Source organism: Echiichthys vipera (assembly GCF_963691815.1).
Source record: "Echiichthys vipera genome assembly, chromosome: 18".
Taxonomy (NCBI): Eukaryota; Metazoa; Chordata; class Actinopteri; order Perciformes; family Trachinidae; genus Echiichthys; species Echiichthys vipera.
Genome location: NC_139843.1, coordinates 15,225,700 through 15,244,904, shown reverse-complemented (window position 1 = coordinate 15,244,904; position 19,205 = coordinate 15,225,700). Strand labels below are relative to the sequence as shown.

At 41.1% G+C, this 19,205-nt stretch overlaps 2 protein-coding genes across 2 annotated transcripts; both read right to left on the bottom strand.

Moving 5' to 3' along the window:
* Positions 1 to 637: 637 nt before the first annotated feature.
* On the bottom strand, positions 638 to 1,498 carry LOC310960688 (gap junction delta-3 protein-like; the record flags this gene model as incomplete). Its single annotated transcript, XM_083932450.1, has 1 exon — positions 638 to 1,498. One exon carries the CDS (start codon positions 1,496 to 1,498, stop codon positions 638 to 640), a length of 861 nt encoding a protein of 286 aa, XP_083788576.1.
* A 1,539-nt stretch (positions 1,499 to 3,037) lies between these two features.
* On the bottom strand, positions 3,038 to 17,230 carry top2a (DNA topoisomerase II alpha; the record flags this gene model as incomplete). The annotated part of the gene is made up of 35 exons (XM_083932838.1): positions 3,038 to 3,227; positions 3,377 to 3,600; positions 3,878 to 3,997; positions 4,088 to 4,143; positions 4,504 to 4,681; positions 5,014 to 5,172; positions 5,879 to 5,978; positions 6,071 to 6,283; positions 6,501 to 6,584; positions 7,305 to 7,454; positions 7,545 to 7,636; positions 7,766 to 7,961; positions 8,080 to 8,280; positions 9,110 to 9,244; positions 9,347 to 9,578; positions 9,699 to 9,847; positions 10,160 to 10,281; positions 10,607 to 10,721; positions 10,808 to 10,900; positions 11,297 to 11,406; positions 11,536 to 11,641; positions 11,966 to 12,076; positions 12,267 to 12,392; positions 12,569 to 12,726; positions 12,811 to 12,949; positions 13,040 to 13,177; positions 13,296 to 13,397; positions 13,720 to 13,893; positions 14,221 to 14,433; positions 14,529 to 14,626; positions 15,142 to 15,287; positions 15,423 to 15,486; positions 15,603 to 15,693; positions 16,103 to 16,249; positions 17,213 to 17,230. The coding sequence occupies 35 exons, from the start codon at positions 17,228 to 17,230 to the stop codon at positions 3,111 to 3,113; spliced, it is 4,677 nt and encodes a 1,558-aa protein (XP_083788964.1). The 3' UTR covers positions 3,038 to 3,110.
* Between the last annotated feature and the right edge of the window lie 1,975 nt (positions 17,231 to 19,205).

The window sequence follows — 19,205 nt, the reverse complement described above, 5'->3', positions numbered from 1 at the left end:
TTACTTCATGTTACCTGAGTAACAAGCAAGTCTTGAGAAAATGAATTGACAAATTACAAGTCTCTCAATGAAACAGCTGGCCCATTTACAGTGCACTTTAAAAAAAAAAGGTAAACATACGTGACAGAAATGCCAATAAAACACTTGAGCCACGTCAGTCCACAAACATGTGTGAAAAGTAAAACATCAGGATTAAACATCATTGATCTCACAAAGCTTTCTATGTGCAGTTTTTCATACATTCATGATCATGTTAAAGGTACACGCAGCAAATGTCATACCTCAATATATCTTCCAAATCTACTCTTCTCTGTCATTATAACCACGGCAACACCACACATTTTAGGAAAATATGCGTATTTGTTTTCTTGCTGAGAGTTTTAGACTAACCATACGAACATGAGAAGTGTAAACAAGTGCAATCAGAGTATTTCCCCCCACTGAACTGTTTATGGTCTGTAATCATTTATAAACCAAACAAGTAAACAATGCGTCTACCTTATCAGAGTCGGCAGTCTTCGCTTGTCGTAGCTCATTTCCTGACTGTCTCACAGTCATTCCCCTTTTGTGTAAAGGCATACAAGGATTGGTAATATAACATCTAGAAAGATTGCAGCATATTTTAACGAAGGCCGTCTCACACCATGAATGTCCTGCTGCTCACGTATCTGCCTCCCCTGTGCTTGTGGCCGATGCTGGAGATCTTCCTACTCGTGCCGCTCCTCAGCGATCCTCCCTTCAGCCTCGAGCTGCTGGCCATGCTCTCTGAAACTGTCTTTTCTCGTGGTTTCTCCTCTGCCTCCTCTCGTTTGGTGTTTTGGAGGTTCTGGCAGTCGCAGGAGCGCTCCGGGGCGAAGGGCCGCGGGCTTGTGCAGAACCACTTCAGGGAGCCGTAGAAGAACTCTGCGAGACTTGAAATCGCCGATATCACCCCTACGACGAAGTAGAAACAGAGGAAAACTGTTTTCTCTGCAGGGCGGGAGGTGAAGCAGTCCACTGTGTAGGGGCAAGGGAAGCGGCTGCAGGGGAACTGGGCCTCCACCTTGAAGCCGTACAGCAGCCACTGGCCCACTAGAAAGCCAACTTCTGCCAATATGCGGAAAGCCACGTTGATAACGTAAAGTCTCCTTAAACGGAGGTCTTCTCTGTAGTCTTGGCTGCTAATTTGACTGAATTTGGAGTCGCTCTTCTTCTTGTTGTGGTGATGCATGACATACATGAGGAAAACCAGAGAAGGTGTGGCAATGAGGACGATGTGAAACACCCAGAACCTGTACTGGGAGATAGGGAAGGCCATGTCGTAGCATACCTGTTTGCAGCCCGGCTGGAGGGTGTTGCAGGCAAACTCTTCTTGCTCATCCTCAAACAGGTCACTGGCTACAGTTCCCAGGATCAGTATCCTGAAGACAAGCATGATTAAGAGCCAGAAACGACCGAGCATCGGCGAATGGGCCTGGAGGCTATCGAAGAGTCCACCGAGGAAGCCCCATTCACCCATGATTGCAGCGCTGTCTTGGGTACCACTTCTAGAAAGTCTAGAGATTTATCGGTCCGTCTTGTCTGTCTCAGAGTAAATGCAGTCTCTGGTTAAAAAAAGAAACTAAAATGCATCTTATTATCTCAAATTCATGACTCAGTGAAACCCAACAGACCAATCTGCAGGTCAAAGGTGGTTTATGCACCTTTCACGTTCCAATGACCTGAAACCAAAAGAATACATGATTATACCACCTGCAATAACGGCAATTTAAGCATATCACTAAAGGAATAAAACAAAGACACTGGCCTCCATTATACCCCATAGGTCTCTTTCTCTTTCATTTTTACACACGATCTTAAAGGGATTGTAACAATTGAACCCCACAATGGAACATCAAGTATTTCTAGTAATCCCTCCACACATTTTAACTTCCCTTTGATGGCAAAACAGTTATGAATACAGCCTCTATCATTTACAAGATGCCACTGGTGGACATACACTTGGTCTGAAACTTTCCTCAGCAAGATGACACAACAGGTTAGGCATATTTAATTGACCTAATGCAGAGACAAACCTACCCTCTCCTTTAATCCTTAAAAATCCTGTTTGGACTTTTCTCGTTTGTTTTCTCCCACTCAGGTATGTCCTCAAATAAACCGAAGGAAGATTTGAACAAATAAAAGTTGTGTCCAAACAAAGCGTTATACTCATGAGCATAGCAGCTTATATTCCTCTCTCACTCACTCACAAATGGCATATGATTGAGGTTTGCCGGTCTCTTATAATTGAGGGCGGCAACAGTTGAGGAAATGCCTGCTACGTCCTAATCTGTACCCATCAAGGGTCCCAAACAGAAGAGATGTTTACCCAAGAAAGGCTCAGTCTTGATGAGCATTTCAAAGAGCTTCCTAAATGGCAGGAAGAACCCTGTACCACCAGTTTTCCCGGACATAATGGTTTGCATGCAACCTGCAAAGCACCCATTGAATCAATTTACATGTGGTGCGCTTCATTCAGTTCACCAGCATTTAAAAATAGACCTGGCCATTTTTTATTACCACAAGGTTTGAAGTTCAAGATTTATTTTTTATTATGCGAGCAATAAAGTTATTGTTTCCCAGTGATACGACTTGCCTTAAGTCAAATATCTAATTTATAATAAAATGTTAACCAGACAACTTTCCCAGTGTCCTGCTCCCTATAACATCACACACGTGCAGCTGACGCTCCTCCCACCCTACACATTTTGGAATATTGAGAACATGACTTGTACAGACAGATGACAGATTTCACTAGACTGCATAATCAATATAAACCAGTTAACTTTATTTGTCAAAAACTAAACAGAACAGCCATTGAAATATTTACAAGACAGGACAACTTTCTAGAAACCTACGAGACATTAAAATGAGACATTCACAGAAATCAGACGTGTATTTTTTTTTTTAAAACTACTACTCTGACAGGGCCAAGAAACTTTTTTTCTACAATAACTCTTTTCTCCAGGACTGCAGGTTTATTTAAGCCACAGATGTAAATGCAACCATGTTTCAAGTGATAATAAAAAATGGCAAAAACTATGTAGAACCTTCTACAGAACCTGTCTAAAATATAAAACCTAAGTAAAAATTTAAAAATCTTCATCCGAGTCAGAGTCCAGGGCGTAGGCTACAGGTTTACGGGCACGTGAGGGCTTTTCCCTTGCAGCTACAGGGGAATCTGGCTCCTCTTCCCACTTCTTGGTTTTCTGCAAGAACAGAGAAAATATTCAGGTACAAATTGCTCACTTTGTCTTACAACACCTAAATAAATAAATAAATAAACAAACAGAAGGCTTTGCGGTCCATCAAGATGTAAAGATCTTTTCTGAAATCAAAATTCTGTGTAGAAACTGACCTTGCTGACAGTTTTGGCCTTGAGGCGTGACATGAGGTCACCTGAGCTGTCCGAGTCGTCACTGGCGATCTGTTTCCGTTTGAGAGCGGGTTTCGCCTTTGAAAGTCGAACTACGATGTCTGACTCTGAGTCACTGGAGTCAAATGAAGGCACCTTCTTGGCAGCCGTTTTGGACGCAGGTTTAGATTTAGAAAGAGCATCCAGGATGGATGGCTGCTTCACATCTGTAAGAATTAACAAGAAAAACATTTTAACATATTAAGGAAGGATGCATTTAATTACAAGTTTTTTTAACCATCATGCACTTTAAGTATTCACTGCTTACCATATGTGTACAACTAGTGCTACAATTTAACCTGTCATTGGTAAATTTGATGAGAAATCATGACCAGTCCTATTAAAACGTTATGACCTTAAACATACATCTGCTCTTTATTGTGTGTGAAGTCATACATCACTCTGAGCAGTCCCAAATTAGGCTAAACAGTCTCGTCTAAATACCTGCAGCCTTCTTCCTGGATGCAGCTGGTTTCTTGGCGTCAGCAGTTTTCTTGGGTGCAGCCTCCTTGGTTTTACGTTGAACCGGAGCCTTGGCTGCAGGCATCTGATCATCTGACTGAGCTAGAAAAGTACCACAAACAAGTAAACCTCAGATCCTTGGACCGAAATCTGTCAAGTTCATCACACAGGCTGCCCGAGGAAAATACTTACAGCTCGACTTGCTTTTAGTTTGTTTAACTGTCGTTTTGGCCTTTGTCGTTTTCTTCCTGCATAGAAAAGACAAAAATTAATTTTAGGTAAATAGAAAGAAGCCTGGGAAGGAACTTCATACGTCATGATTCAATTTTATTACGGTGCCAAATCCTAACCAAAGTTATTTCAAGACACCTTTTATATATAGAGTGGGTCTAGACACTATGATTTATTTACTATTAACAGAGATCCAACAATTCCCCCATGAGCAATAGCAAGTAGCAGGAATCTTGCAACAAAGACCTTCCTTTTAACAGGCAAGGACATTCAACAGACAGAGCTCGATGGTGGGCAGCCATCTGTCTTGACCGGTTTGGAGGAGAGAAAGAGAGAACAAGTGATGCCAAGCAACCACAGAAATGTTTCATACTCACGCAGGTTCTGGAGCTTTGGGAGAAGGAGATGGGGCTGGAGAGTCTGCGTCGCTGTCAGTCACGGGATTTGGGGCAAAGCTTTCATCATCACTGATAACGGCCCTCCGCTTCGGAGCATCCTTCTTCCCCCAGTCATCAAATTCATCTTCACTGTCGGACATACTGTACTTCACCGCGGCTGAAGGAAAAGGCAACAGAATGGTTGGATTAAGCCATGCTGCCGTGTGAATTGGGGTTAGCAGTAGTTTGATATTCATCTATTATGGGAAGACTGATCAAATAGCTTTTGCAAAGATCAGTTTGGATTAAAATCAGCCTCAGGAAATGCTTCAGTGTTTAGATTCAAGATCCCAAGATTTCTCACTGTCTAGGGAATGGAAGAACAGTGAGTATTGGGCATGTATTTCATTATAAGAGAACAATAGATGATTAAGATAATAGATTCACCTGCCTACCTATAAGCAAAAGCCCCTTTCACACAGAGATAGTGGTTAATGATAGCAGGCTCACCTTTCGTTCTGCGTTCAACCTGCTGCCTGGGGGCAACCACTTCCTCGGCCTCCATGTCGTCGGACAGATCGTCAGCTTCCTCATCCGACCACGGATTCTTCTTAGGCTTCTTGGTAACAGGCTTGAACTGAAGAGTGCTCTGTGTGCCGCTCTGTGATACTGAAGCAGAGAAATGGGTTTCTGAGTCATCTTTAATATAAATGGAATGCAGCTTCATTACAGTAGATAGAATATTTAATCATTACTTATAATGTCAAGGTTCTGGGTCATTTTTTTCATATATTGTGATTGCTCTGATATCCATCGATTGCATTCAGTTATTCTAAAAAAAAACACGGTGATGAAAGCCAGTATTGTGCCTATTTTGCTAGGCATGTCAAATTTAGCTGAATAGCTAGCTAAATTTGTTTTAAGATTTGGGAATCATTGGTAGATATAATATACACTGTTGGATGGACAGGATGCAGCCACATATCATATCACTAAAGTACATTGTAATTTACCTCGCAAGTGGTAAGTTTGAAATATGTTTAAACAAAACCCAAATTTTTGCTTTCAAATCGCCCTGAAGGTCCATTTCTCACTGGTATCATCTTTACATGACACTAAATTTCTTAAAACGGTGTTTTGATCAAGGCTGAATTTAACTTAAGATGTTGAATTTAACAAGATTTAGCGATTTAAAAAAACAAACGTTTGTTCAGTTTTATCAGTTTGTTTGACAGAAACTATACTTTTTTAATGAAACATGACTATTCATTTACATCACAGAAAAACAATTGGTATGTGTTCTGATCTGCTTTTGGAATAGAAAGTCTTTAAAAGCGATCACCTCCGTCAATGTAACATTTTAAGCCGGTCTCACCTTTAGTTTTCGTTTTCTTGCTCAGTCTTGCAGCCAGGCCAACTGGCTCCATGTTCTCTGCATCTTCACCAAACTCCATCTTCATCACAACATCTTCACTCTACAATTACAGAAATGAAGGGACACAAAACCAATAAAGCAATGCAGCTCAAGGGCGACTACTTTTACTATATTCATTTGATAAAGACATACCTTGACTTTTCGGCCCCTCTTGCCTTCTCCTTTCTTAAGATCAGCCTTTTTGTTGGCTTCAGCTTTCATGGCTGTGGTAATGCGCGGGACAACGCGGCGACCATGTGGCGTGGGCAGAGTCTCCTGTTTCACTGTCAGCACTTTGGCTCTTCCGGCCCCCTTTTTAACGACGACAGGCTTTGTCGCAATCTCCTTTTCTTTCGCCTCGATGTTCTGAGCAAAAGAAGGAACGAGATCACGAGATTATTAAGGACGGGAAAGTTTGATAGTGACAACTCTGAATGGAACCAGAGGCTTGAATCGGTTCATGCTCATATCGGATCGCTTATATGACAGTTGAATTATTTCTAAAGCTGCGGTGGACATATTGTAATTGATCATGTGACTTAGGAGGTGCGCTGGGATGTATTAGTGGAAAAAGTGCAAACACCTCCAGCTCCTCGCAGAAAGCAGCGAGGTCTTCTTTCCACAGGTCTGATGGAGACTTCTTCTTCAGGGTGTTCAGCTCTGTAATCTATAACACAGCAGATGGGTCAGAAATTAACAACTTTAACACAAGATTAGGGGTGTCACGATAATACATTTGATATCACAATTATTGTCAGAGGGAATTATTTGACACTATGGATGGAAAAAGACACACAAGCATTCTTTTGGTCCCGCACATAAAACATGCCAGCTGACTTTATATCGAATATAGAAGTTTCAGCGCGTACTCATAGAACTGGAGTTACATCCAGGTAACTACTACATCAGCACTGTAACGCAAACAGAGGAACTGGTTAAATTAGTTTTCTTTTTTTACTTGACCATAAAGAGATGGAGGATTATCTTGAAGATGTTGGAACATAATCACAGTGTTGGACTCTTTGTGGCCACTTTTAGACTGCATGCCAACAACTCCCTGGGCGCTTTGTAGATATCCAAAATGCTCCCGATTTAAGGCCCTTTTTTGACGGATATAAGGCTGGAATGTCAGTTTTCTCTAAAATTTTTATCTTTAATTTGCTTTCTTCAAACCACACAAACAATTGTTATGTGACATGCAAGATTGGTTTCCCCAGGAGTCAGGACACCATAGATATCATAGCTTCTACAATTCTTAGTTATGGAACCGGGATCTTGCGTAACCGGGGTTATGGTAAAATCGGTTAATCTTGACATCCCTACACAAGACCAATTTGATATTAATATTTAAAATTTTAAAATCAGTAGAAGTAGCTGAGCACCACACCTTAGCATCCCTCTGTTTGCACAGCTCATCTTTCTTCTCTTTGGTCAAGTACCACATAGGCATGCTCAGCAGGTAGTTGTAGTCTGGCCCGCTGGTGTCCTCCTTCTCCCCTTCTTCCTCGTTCTCTTCCCCCCTCATCTCATCTTCATTCTAATAGCATGAACACAAAGACATCATGTTATTTGCTCAGGTGCAGGCTGATTATATAGCATTTCTCATTAATTATTTAAAGTGTCCTACCTTCCCCTGAGCCTGTTTCCAAGCCTTAACTGGGTCAGAATCGTAGCCCATCTCCTGCAGCATGCGAATCAGCTCCTTCTTTGGCTTGTTCTCTGCGAGTAGATGAACAGTATTAATATTTTTGATCAAGAAAAACTCGAAACACGCTCTATGTCGGCACAATAATGGCTAAAATCCAAATTGTGATCGCTTTAAAACAAAAAAGGGACCAAGCTACTAACCAATAACCAAGGTGCCCTGGATTTTCTCCAGGATGAAGCGCGCCTGATTGGTGAGTTTTGCACTCTCTGCCCCCAGCATGCCAACCAACCAGTCCTTTCTCAGCACATAGTACTTCATCCTCAACTCAAAGAAGTCCTTGAGCACATCCTGCACAGACTCATATTTCTTCAGGCTTCCCACATGGTCAAACAGAACCTAAAAAAAAAAAAAAAAAAAAGATTTAGGAGATTTTATAGATAAAAGGACTTGCTCCACCCTCTGTCACCAAAACATCAGATATGTGTGGTATAGGTTCCATTTCATCCTTTGTTACCATAGAATTGCAGGTGAGGGGGAGCTGGAGTTTGAAGACTTTGTGGAGGCCAGCGGCCTCTGCCTCAATTAGCTTCTCCTCTGTCATCTTGACCACAAAGCGCACGGTGGTGTCAGTGTGGTATTCCTTGTAGTCTGTGATCAGAGGAGGAACCTTCTCTGTGCCATTCATCATCGGCTCCAGCACGTTCTCCTTGTAGGCCTAGACCAGAGAACAACGTGAAATGACATGATAGAGGCAATTAAAATGGTCTTCAAATGGCAGACAATTACTCAATACTTAAAAGGTATAGTTGGTAACTTTCTGTGAAAAATTTGTTGTTTTTTTTCACATTTGCTCAAACTGTCACAGTAACCAGACAGCACATCTGTGATGCTCCACCCCTCTGTCTGCACTTAATGTCATCTGCTACATTCCACTGTGCCTGACCATCAACCAATCAGAGCAGAGAAGTTTCTGATGCAGTGTCAATGACTGCTCATGAACTCTGACCCAACTACGCAACTAGGCAGTGCTGATCAAATATGAATCAAGATTCTGTTAATATATTGCATATTTCTCAAAAGTGTTTTCAGAAAGATATTTTAGTGTACGGTTTAGCTGTAAAACAAGAAGGTTTATCCGGTCGGTTGGTTAGTTAGTTGATGGGCGAGGCCTGGGTTTGGCTAGACTTGGTCACAAACTCTCATTTTATATAATAAAATATTGTTGTATATGTTTTGAGTGGTTGTTTTTCTTCAGGCGCGACGGGAGCTAGCAGATCATGGAGCAGATGCCATTAGGAGCACGCAGAGAGGGCTCTGGGAGCAGACAGGAACAGGAGGCGGAGGGACAGATACAAGGATTTTTCACAGATCGTCTGAGTCATTGTGCTGTCAGGATACAGAGACCGTGTCAGCGGAAAGCTACCAAATTTCAGCTTGAAAATGAAGTCATTTAATGTGACACTGTGTTACAAACAGCATCAATGTAAATGATGAAACATCCTTAACACAAGCCTAATGGGAAGGACAAAGCTTTAATGACTAACCTGTGTCCAGGTTTTCACAGGCAATTCAGAGATCTCAATGGTGGTTGAATCTATGATAGCCACCTCTCCGCTGTTGATGTACTGGTTATCAACCACCTGCTCAATTGTGCCTTTGAAGTCTTTGTAGTTTGGAAACTATGGGAGAAAAAAAATAACAACAAAAAAACAAAAACCTCATCTTCTGATTTGCACACCAGAAGACAAAATAGAAATTTTAGGTCCATTTCTTGTCCTTACCATGGCCAGAGGTTCATCGCCATTGAGCATACGGTGGATGTTGCTGATGATTTCGCGTATGTCGTAGTTGAGGATCTTGCTGGCCCAGCCTGTTCCGATACCCTCTGAACCGTTCACCAGCACAGTGGGGATGATGGGCATGTACCACTCTGGCTCTACGCGCTGGTTGTCATCGTAGTTGTACTTGAGCAGGTTGTCATCCACAGCTGGAAAGACAAGGCGGGCCAGAGGGCTGGAAGGACAGGAAAGGTGGGAGAAATTTTTCAGTCAGTCACCACCTAGGTAAATCATAAAATTAACTCAGGAGGCCTGTAGCTTTATATTATTTGTTGAACGAAAGCAGGCTGCTGACCTGAGCATGGTGAAGATGTATCGAGGGCTGGCAGAGTCCTTGCCACCATGCAACCTGGTTCCAAACTGACCCAGAGGCTGCAACAGGTTCAAGTTGTTGCTTCCCACAAAGTTCTGGGCCAAACCAACAATGGTCATCATCAGAGAGACCTAAAAAATTAAAAGAGTTGAAGAGATTAAATCAACAGTATTGTCAAAAATGCTTAATAGACCTAGTAGGAAGAGTTAATAATAACTTGCTATGGGAGATTGTTTTGCATTTATTTTCTTCCAACCTAATAACAATAAACAGTTTGCTCTTTCTTTTTTATTAGGTTGTTTATAGCTATTGCAAACTGTTTTCTCCACATATGAATGCTACAACTGGCATTAGCCTGAAACCAAACCAACAGGCTACTTCACATAGTGAAAAGACAAAACAAAGAGAGCTTCTCATAATAGTTTTTAAAAAAATCAACTCACCTCTCCGTGGTGATAGGCTGACATCTCAGCAACCGAGCCGGCCAACTGAGCCACCTTCACCTCCCGCTTGTCATTCCTCTTAAAGCAACAGAACAGCACCTTCCTCTGGCCTGGTTTCAGACCTGAATCACACACACATGCAGACACACATTAAATCACTATCACACCTGACAGTGCATCTTAAAAAGATCCCATATTGCTAAGTGAGATTTTCATGTGTTTTTTTTTTTATTATTATTATAAAGCAGTATCAAAACACTCAATCCACATAGAAATGCACAGAGCCCAGATTCAGAAACTGACAGAGACACAGAATGCCGATGTGGAAGGAAGACATTGAGCATTAAAGCATGTACACATGCAAGTATGAAGGTCAAAATTATTATTTATGGGACCTTAAACAGTTTACATAAATGTGTTCTTGATTATCATAATCATGTCACGCACCGTCCACTAGGCAGGGGATTGACCTCTCATTGTCAGAGTTGGAGAACAGTACCAGCTCCTTGTTGACGAATTCGTTGTACGAAAGGTACTTGGTGGTCTTACCATACAGGTAATCCTGTTAGGGGACGGCAAAGGGTACAGTCAAACGCAATAGAAAACCGCAATAAAACACGTGAAGTTCACCAATCGTTGGGACGTTACCTCAGGCAGGTTGTGAGCCCTGCGCTGGCGCCTGTTGACCATGAAGTTGGTTAGCCACTCTTTTCGCTCCTCCACTTTCTTCTTGCTAAAGGCCTGGGGGGAAAAAATAAAGGAATCAGCGATTAACACTCTTAACTGCTAACTCCTAGTTGGACATTTAAGATAATTTATAGTGTATGTTTGCACAACTGATTGAGTATATCGGCTATTGATGATGCTTAAGTACATAGCCAGTAGAGTTGTTCCAATAACAGTATCAGAAATGTTTGTGATACACACCTGACCAAATATATCAGCAATCACCAGTTTCTGGGCTGATGGTTGGAACGTTTCTTTTTTTACATATAGCCCTACCCTATTGTAGTGCATCCTGTAATGCATTACCAAATGCACTAGAGGGTCTGAAACGTTTACATTGGATGTGATCCATCCCAGGGGTATGCTAGACATTATTTGATGAATGAGCTTAAAAGATGGGTAACATCTTACAAGGGTGATAGCTTCATCGTCTTCAGGTCCGGCGTACTTGAATGGGATACGGTGTCTCTGCATATCAGAGAAGTACTCCTTGGCTTCCTGCGATGTGCTGGTTCCCAAACCTAAATGGACAAAAGGCAACAAAGTTTAGATAGAGCCTTAGAATGACCCACAAAACAATAACCATGACCACGTATGAAGGGTTGCTTACTTGTATTTTTAAACTACCACACAGGGGTTTTGTGACAAACCTTTGTAATATTTTATTTTCCAAGATTTGTAGTTGGACTGGCTGTTCTTCCATTCTTCAAATTCAGGGATACTGTAGAAAGACAGATGAGTTTTCTTGTGGGATGCCTGAAGAGGGAAATGAAAAGAAATCTGCCTTCAATTCATGTCTTCTCACCTTTGTTGGTTTGACAACAAAATGGTAAAATAAGTATAGAAGAAGAGGATCTATAGAGTGTGATTTTGTTAATATAAATGGTGAATTGTTGTCAAAAACAAAATCGTGTTCTGCGGTTTTGACACCAGATGGCAGTGTTTGCTACTCAAGGTTTAGCCCTCATCAGGGTAAGAAATCACCTTTATTTCACTGTGTGCTGTAACGCCAAATCATTTAGCTACTTCCCAATAATAAGGGCAACCCAAATGCCCCGTGGTTGCAGTGAGACTTCGTACCTTGATGATGGGGGTGATGAACTCTTCCAGGAAGTTGTGGTGCAGCAAAGAAGGCCAATTATGGTGGATGAAGTTGATTAGAAGGCCCTTAATGTGGGAGCCATCTTGATCCTGTCACAATCACAGGAATAGAGTAGTCTGGTCATATTAATGTTAAGGGTGAAGTTAAAGACTAAGACCACTCACATGTGTATAAGGTGCTCTGACAGCACTAGAAAAAAAATAGTAAAATAAGTTTAAAATGAGAAAAACAAAATCAGGTACAGTGAAAAACAAAGTCAAACAAATGAGAATAAAACACCTGATCCGTCATGATCATGATCTTGCCATAACGCAGACTCTTGAGGGATTCTGGGTCGCTGTAGTTCTTCTTGTATTGAAGGCCGAGGATCTTAATGATGTTGTTGATTTCAGCATTCTCCATGATCTGACGAGGAAGAACCAAACAACCGTGTTACCCTTAGCTGTTTCCTGAACTACACCACATACAGATGATGATGGTGCTCAATGTGGTCCATCCCAACTATACATACAGACATATGCCTCTGCAAAACCATGCAGCTGCCATTTAATGACTATGAGCAAAATGCGGTTGGGCCTAACCTGTTTGAGCGAGGCCTCCCGGACGTTGAGCATTTTTCCCCTGAGAGGGAAGACGCCATAGCGGTCCCTGCCAACCACTCCCAGCCCAGACACAGCAAGTGTCTTGGCCGAGTCTCCCTCAGTAAGGATCAGCGTGCAGCCGATGGAATTCTTCCCACCTGCCAGAGAACATGATTACCGCAGGATGATGGCAGCTCATTTGTGCGTTAGTGAGGCTAGAAAAACAGCGTAATATACGATACCTGCATCGTTGGCATCATCCAGTTTAGGCACCCCTTTGATTTTTGTGTGCTTGACACTGGAGCATTTCTTGTTGAGCTGAGTCTGAGCCTTAAACTTCACCCAGTTCATGATACTTTCCACAATCCCACAAGATGTGGCCTATGGAGAACAGAACGGGAGAAACTTGTGATATCGAAATGGTCGCACTTCTGAGTAAGAAAGCAAATGTCAGTGGTTCTTTGTTGGCACCTGTTTAATGAACTTCTCACTGAGAGGACAAGTGGACCCAAAGCTCTTCTGCTGCAGTGTCATGTTCTCTTTGGTCTGAGAGTCAAAGGTGGGGTTCTCAACCAGGCAATTGACAAACAGCCACATGTGGTTCTTCACCTGGATGGAGAGGGAGAGAGGCATGCTAATTATGGATTCTCTAACAATATTTGGAATGTTATACTCGGATCTGATTATATTATACTTCCAATCTGATGACACAATGAAATGACTGTACCTGGAAAGGTTTGACAGCCACGCCGGCTTTATTCTTCTTCTTCACCACTGCAATGAGCTTGGAAATCACCTGGTCAGCCACATAGTCAATGTGCCTACCTCCCTGATGTTGAGAGCACAAATGAGATTCCATTTACAGAATAAATTACATAAGTCTTCATCATAGTGGCACATAGTGTCTGGGAGAGCAGCCAAACTTGTACTTAGCTGCCAGAGGAACCTGCTCTACAAGTTCAGTCAGCCTTAAAATGTAATGTTAATTTAAACAGGGCTGACAAATTAAGATAAAATTCAATTTGGCACTCAGTATTCCAACTTTTAAAAAATTACATTATTGGTTTTGCATTGGGGTCACAACACACACTCAATCACTCTGTCACACATACAGTAGGTGAACTACAAAATATCTAATACACTGACATTACCTTGGTTGTGGCGATGCTGTTGACAAAACTGACTTGCTGGAAACCTTTCTCGCTCATGGTGAGGCAGACCTCCCAGCGCTCATTGACAACCTCGTGGATCACAGTGAGGGCGCCGCCAAGCTCATCCACCTTGTCCTTGACATACATGTCCACGTAGCTACGAAAACCTGTAAGCTAGAGTACAAGAGTGGTCTTAGTCCTGATCACAGGATGTACCCCCTACAGGCTTATACAATGATCCGTTAAACCTGACAGGCGGTTAAAATGGAGGAAAATGAGTGATGTGGTTAGTCCCGTTTGTACCACATAAAGCCCTGACGCCTGCATCAAAGCTTTATAAGAGATTAAGATGTAAAAAAAGGCTTTGAGAAATGCCATGATATGTACTTGTCTGAATGCTAAGAAAGAAAAAATTAACAATGTTTGAAGATAATTTTGATAGGACAAATAAAATAGATAGATAGGTGGTTGACAGAAAAGTGAAACAGAATGGTAACTTACTGGCAGCCTCGTACCATTGAAGAACACACGGACACCCTTAGAGGATCCGGCGATGTCGTAGGCCCTCCTGGTCATCAGAGCCACTGTGTCTTTGTCCAGGGTGGTCATTTTAAACTTGGGTAGATCTGGCCTGAAGGTGATGCAAGTGTATTCCTCTCCATCAAAGGGTTTGATGTTATGCTCACCTGCCCTGCCCATGTTGTCATACCAAGTCTGTTAAAAACATGGACACATTTGAAATACATGTTTTTCCCTTCGCAAGTAACAATGATTACAAAACAGCAAATGTACTTCAGCCTTTCCCCTACCTGCTTGAAGCACTTCTTTGACTCTTTACAGGCCGTCTCTACAGTGAACTTTGTGCTAAAGATGTTGCAAAGCTTAGCACCGTATCCATTGCGACCACCTAAAGAACAAATATTGGTATGAAGGTAGGGATTGGGATGGTGCACACAGTAAACACTGGCTTGGTCTTGGTCTTTAAATAAAATTTCTGTTGAATACCTGGGTCTTATGTGCACAGCTTACCAAACCTCAGTCATGATTAAGTTAATGCTTGGAACGGAGCAGGGGGTGTGTAAACATGGAGTCATATAATTATTTATAATAAGAAGTATTCATCATAATCACTAATGATTATAGCAGCATTTTGTTTAAATGTGTGGTCATGTCTGCTCGTTTAACTGCTGGTGCTGTTCACCCTGTTGGACTCGATTGTAAAGCTGTGTCTAGCACTGTCGCATGCCTAGATCTCTAAAGTTTCATTGGTGGAAAAAATGTTATCGTAAACACGGCAAGACAACCACAGCTAGAGATATAAAACTCAGACTGTTTACACATTGCATTTTCCTTTCAATACACAATATGTTTCACACTGTAATCCAAACAAATAAGTCTTCAGAATCCCACAAACAGTCTCACCTGTGACTTTCTTCTCATCGTCGTCATAGTTACTGGAGGTGAGGAGCTGTCCAAAGATGAGAGCAGGCACATAGACCTTCTCCACCTTGTGCTCCACCACAGGAATACCCTTCCCGTTATTCCATACACTGATGGTGTTGTTTTCACTAAAAGGAAAAAGATGTACACTTTTCATCACATGCTTCTGTGATGTCAAGGAAAGCAGTTGATCTAGATCCATTTAAAACCAAATGGTAAATGATGAGATGTTACTTTATCAGGCAATATTATATATCACTCACGCATCAATCTTGATCATGATACAGTTCATGGTCTTGTCCCTCTGCTTATTGTCAGCTGCATTTACTATAGAAAGAATAAATAAACAGATTGCTTCAGTATTGTAGGCCGTCCGTGGGTTGGCCCAAATCTTGTCTATTTACAATATACACCATCTCAAATAATGGGAGCAATTTACTCACCAAGGATTTCATCAAAGATCTTGTAAAGCCCAGGCACGAACGTCACATCACGGCAGTTCAGTCCTTCATCCTTATCATACACCCACATTTGCTAACAAAAGAAGTAAAATAGTGTTAACAAAGATCACACACACACACACACACACACACACACACACACACACACACACACACACACACACACACACACACACACACACACACACACACACACACACACACACACACACACACACACACACACACACACACACACACACACACACACACACACACACACACACACACACACACACACACACACACACACACACACACACACTTTGTATGATATGAACCATTAATTTATTCTCCTAATAAACATCCTGCAACTCTGCAGTGAGAGCAGAAAGTATCCCAAATAGTCCACCCTCCCATCTGCTTCTGTGGGATTTACCCAATAAAGGTTTATTAGAGAAGCCATCAATTTCAAAGAAACCCATTTCTGTGTGACCGCTTACTTGGGTGAGAGGCTCTACAGAACCGATGTAGGAGTCTGGTCGGAGCAAAATGTGCTCCAGCTGCGTCTTCTTCTGATAGATTCTCTCCACTGACAGCCGCTTCGGATCTTTCTTCGTCTTCTCCACCGGCTTGTTTTCAAAGAAGGTCTGGTGAAAATGACAAAGGAGTGTCTTTTATGTGAATTTTCTTGCATTACAGCCAAAACTGCAGTAGGGGTTTCTTTTTGTGTTACAAGCACCCTCCACACAATGACCACCAACATGGACTGCAGTGACACTTGCATGACAACAGCTCCACATTGTTTTTTCTTTGAATCTTGAGTCTTAATGTAAACAAAACCTAAACTTGGTTGACGATTTGGTGAACACGATAAGTTTTTCTACTGAATAAAGGTCAATCAGTGCAGTCGACAAAACACCCCCTTGAAGTTGCAGGGATCTGATGTGTTGCCCAATGACACTTCAGAAGGCCAGATGTTTGTTTGTTTGTTTATATATATATACACGACATAGAACCTGGGTCTTCCGGTCCGATTTTGGATAATTAAAGTTGTTTTTTCTAACTATAGATCATCTTGAATTCTAACGTTGTGTGTGCAAAGCCACGATGTGCTGTGAGACAGGTAAGAGTTGCAACGCAACATTAGCTAATTACCCGGATGGTTAATGTTACGAACCACAACAATAACATGGTTTCTAATAAATGTACGTTATTGACCTAACGTGATGTCGTGCCATATGTCTGTGAGGAGAGTTACCAAACATTTTTCTTTTTTTGACCAGTGTGTTATTACGCTAAACTTGTGACTTCTAAACGGCGTTAGCTTGCTAACTTGTGTTGTTAAGAAGTCTTACTACAGCTAACACAAACGCACACGTTAGCTACTAGCTAGTTTTACAGTAAGTTAGCAAGTTAGCTAGTTAGACTTCTCTTTATTGATCACTTTGGGAGGACTCCCGCAAGGAAATAAAATTCCCAGCATCTTACAAAAACAACAATAGAAAAACAATAATAATAAACAATAAACTCTTTGTTAAATATATACAAAGTAGAGACAAGAATAAAGGTAAAATAAATAAGCAGCAAATATCGAAGTTTCAGTAAATTACCTTCAGTGGTTGAGCCATTCTTACAATATTAACTGCTAAACGCTGCTGCGTGCAATAAGCTTTGACTCCGTTTAAATCTAACTTTAGCTAACCAAACTCCCTACTAACTCTTAAAAATAACGTTTGCCTGGCTCCAGTGAAACGTATCGCTGTAGCGGCACCCGTTTGAAAATTTAAAATTTGGGGGAAACCTCTCCCGCCAGCTATATTGACCAATCAAACGAAGGGCCCTCGTGACGTTTCCCTCCACCGAGAAGCTCAAACCCTGTTTTTTTCTAGTAAACAACCAATCACCGACGGCTAAAGAGGCATGAGCCCGCCTACGATGTGCTCACGGCCAATCAGCTTCCCGATATATAAAATCACGGAAAAGACTAAGAGTAGGTTTATCATAGATACAGTGGGCCTTTCATCTAAAACCTCAAACCGAGAAAATACAAACATGTTAAAATATAATTCTGATATTATATTCAAACATTAGATTGACTTAAAAAAACAGCAATGAAAACAACTGGAATTTGTAAAGCCATACATATTTTTATTTAATGTTTTTGTTTTGGTACCCCATAGGTGTATACTTGTGTCTTGTTCTGTTCTTGTCTATTTCTGTATTTGTTTATTGTGTGTCAAAATAATTGCATGGTTAAAACATGATGAAATAAAGACTTTTTTTAAACAGGAAAAGGGTGAAGAATAAGGAGCCTTTTTGTGTTCTTCATAAAAACAGTTAATTCATTTCTAATTTGGCAATAACTGGCTGATGTGGATACAACATTACATTTTAAAACCTTAACTGAATGACTGATTGAGTGTTTGGCTGTATGTCATGGTTGATAGAAGCCTACCACACACCATTCACGTGGACGTACATGATTAAACTACAACAAATACACCAACACTAACAAAGGTGAGCAGAAACAATACCTACCCATAGGAAATACCTTATAAAAATACCAAAAACACCCTTTTTCCAATTACAGAAACGATGATAACATGCATAGGTCTAATAAACATCATTTTAATTTATAATGTATAGAGCGGCCACTGAGTATATGATCACTGATAGGTTTTTTTCATCGTTTTGGCTGTAACCTTCAGCAGCACACTGGAAGAAATGACCATGATGAGATTAGAGTGCTGACTTTGAGCTTTAAAGGTGTTTGGAGATGATTATTGGGTGAGCAGTGTTTGAGTCATAGTCCATTTACCCAGGGGGTATGTGTAAAAAGGGTTACAGTTTCCTCACAGTTTGCTGGACATTGATGTAAACACCATGAAACCTGAAAGTCAACAATATAAAGTCCTATATGCATTGTTTCATTTGCTTTACGGTATGTACTGACATACACAGTTTGTGGCCGCATATCTTAAGAATTATTATTCAGTGACAAAGAAGACCTTTTCTCCTAGCTTTGTCAAGTTACGCCTCATCAAATTAGTGACTAGATTGAACCTCTACTAATAAGTGTGACCATACAATCTTGTTCTGTCCCATAACAAAATTGTTTATGTCTAACTTAATTGGTTACCAACTCATAGGCCTGTCTTTATTGATGTCATGTCACACAAGCTACTGTATAGCACTTTTAAAGCTTTATATTCTTTTAAGTCTAATATGGTAGCTGTAAAATCCTGCAGGATTAACAGAGATCAGAGAAACTGTGATATTCACAGCTGCATAATGCCATTTAGGATTCACAGAGATAAGAGAAACTGCCATATTCAACATCTGTGCATATTCCATCATCTTATTTACATCCTCATCATCAGCAGCAGCAGCAGCAGCAGCAGTAGAGCCGAAAGGCTTGTATTAGTCAAAGTAAAGCAGGTGGAAGCTGGTTTTCCTCACATAGGATGAATACAGTTCAGTGCTGGATATAGAAATCCTCCATCGATGTAAAATAACAAGGAAATATTATGCTCTGAATGCCTCATTTTTTATATCATACCAGTAAAGTCAGAACAAAAAGATAGAACCTGTTATGGAAATACT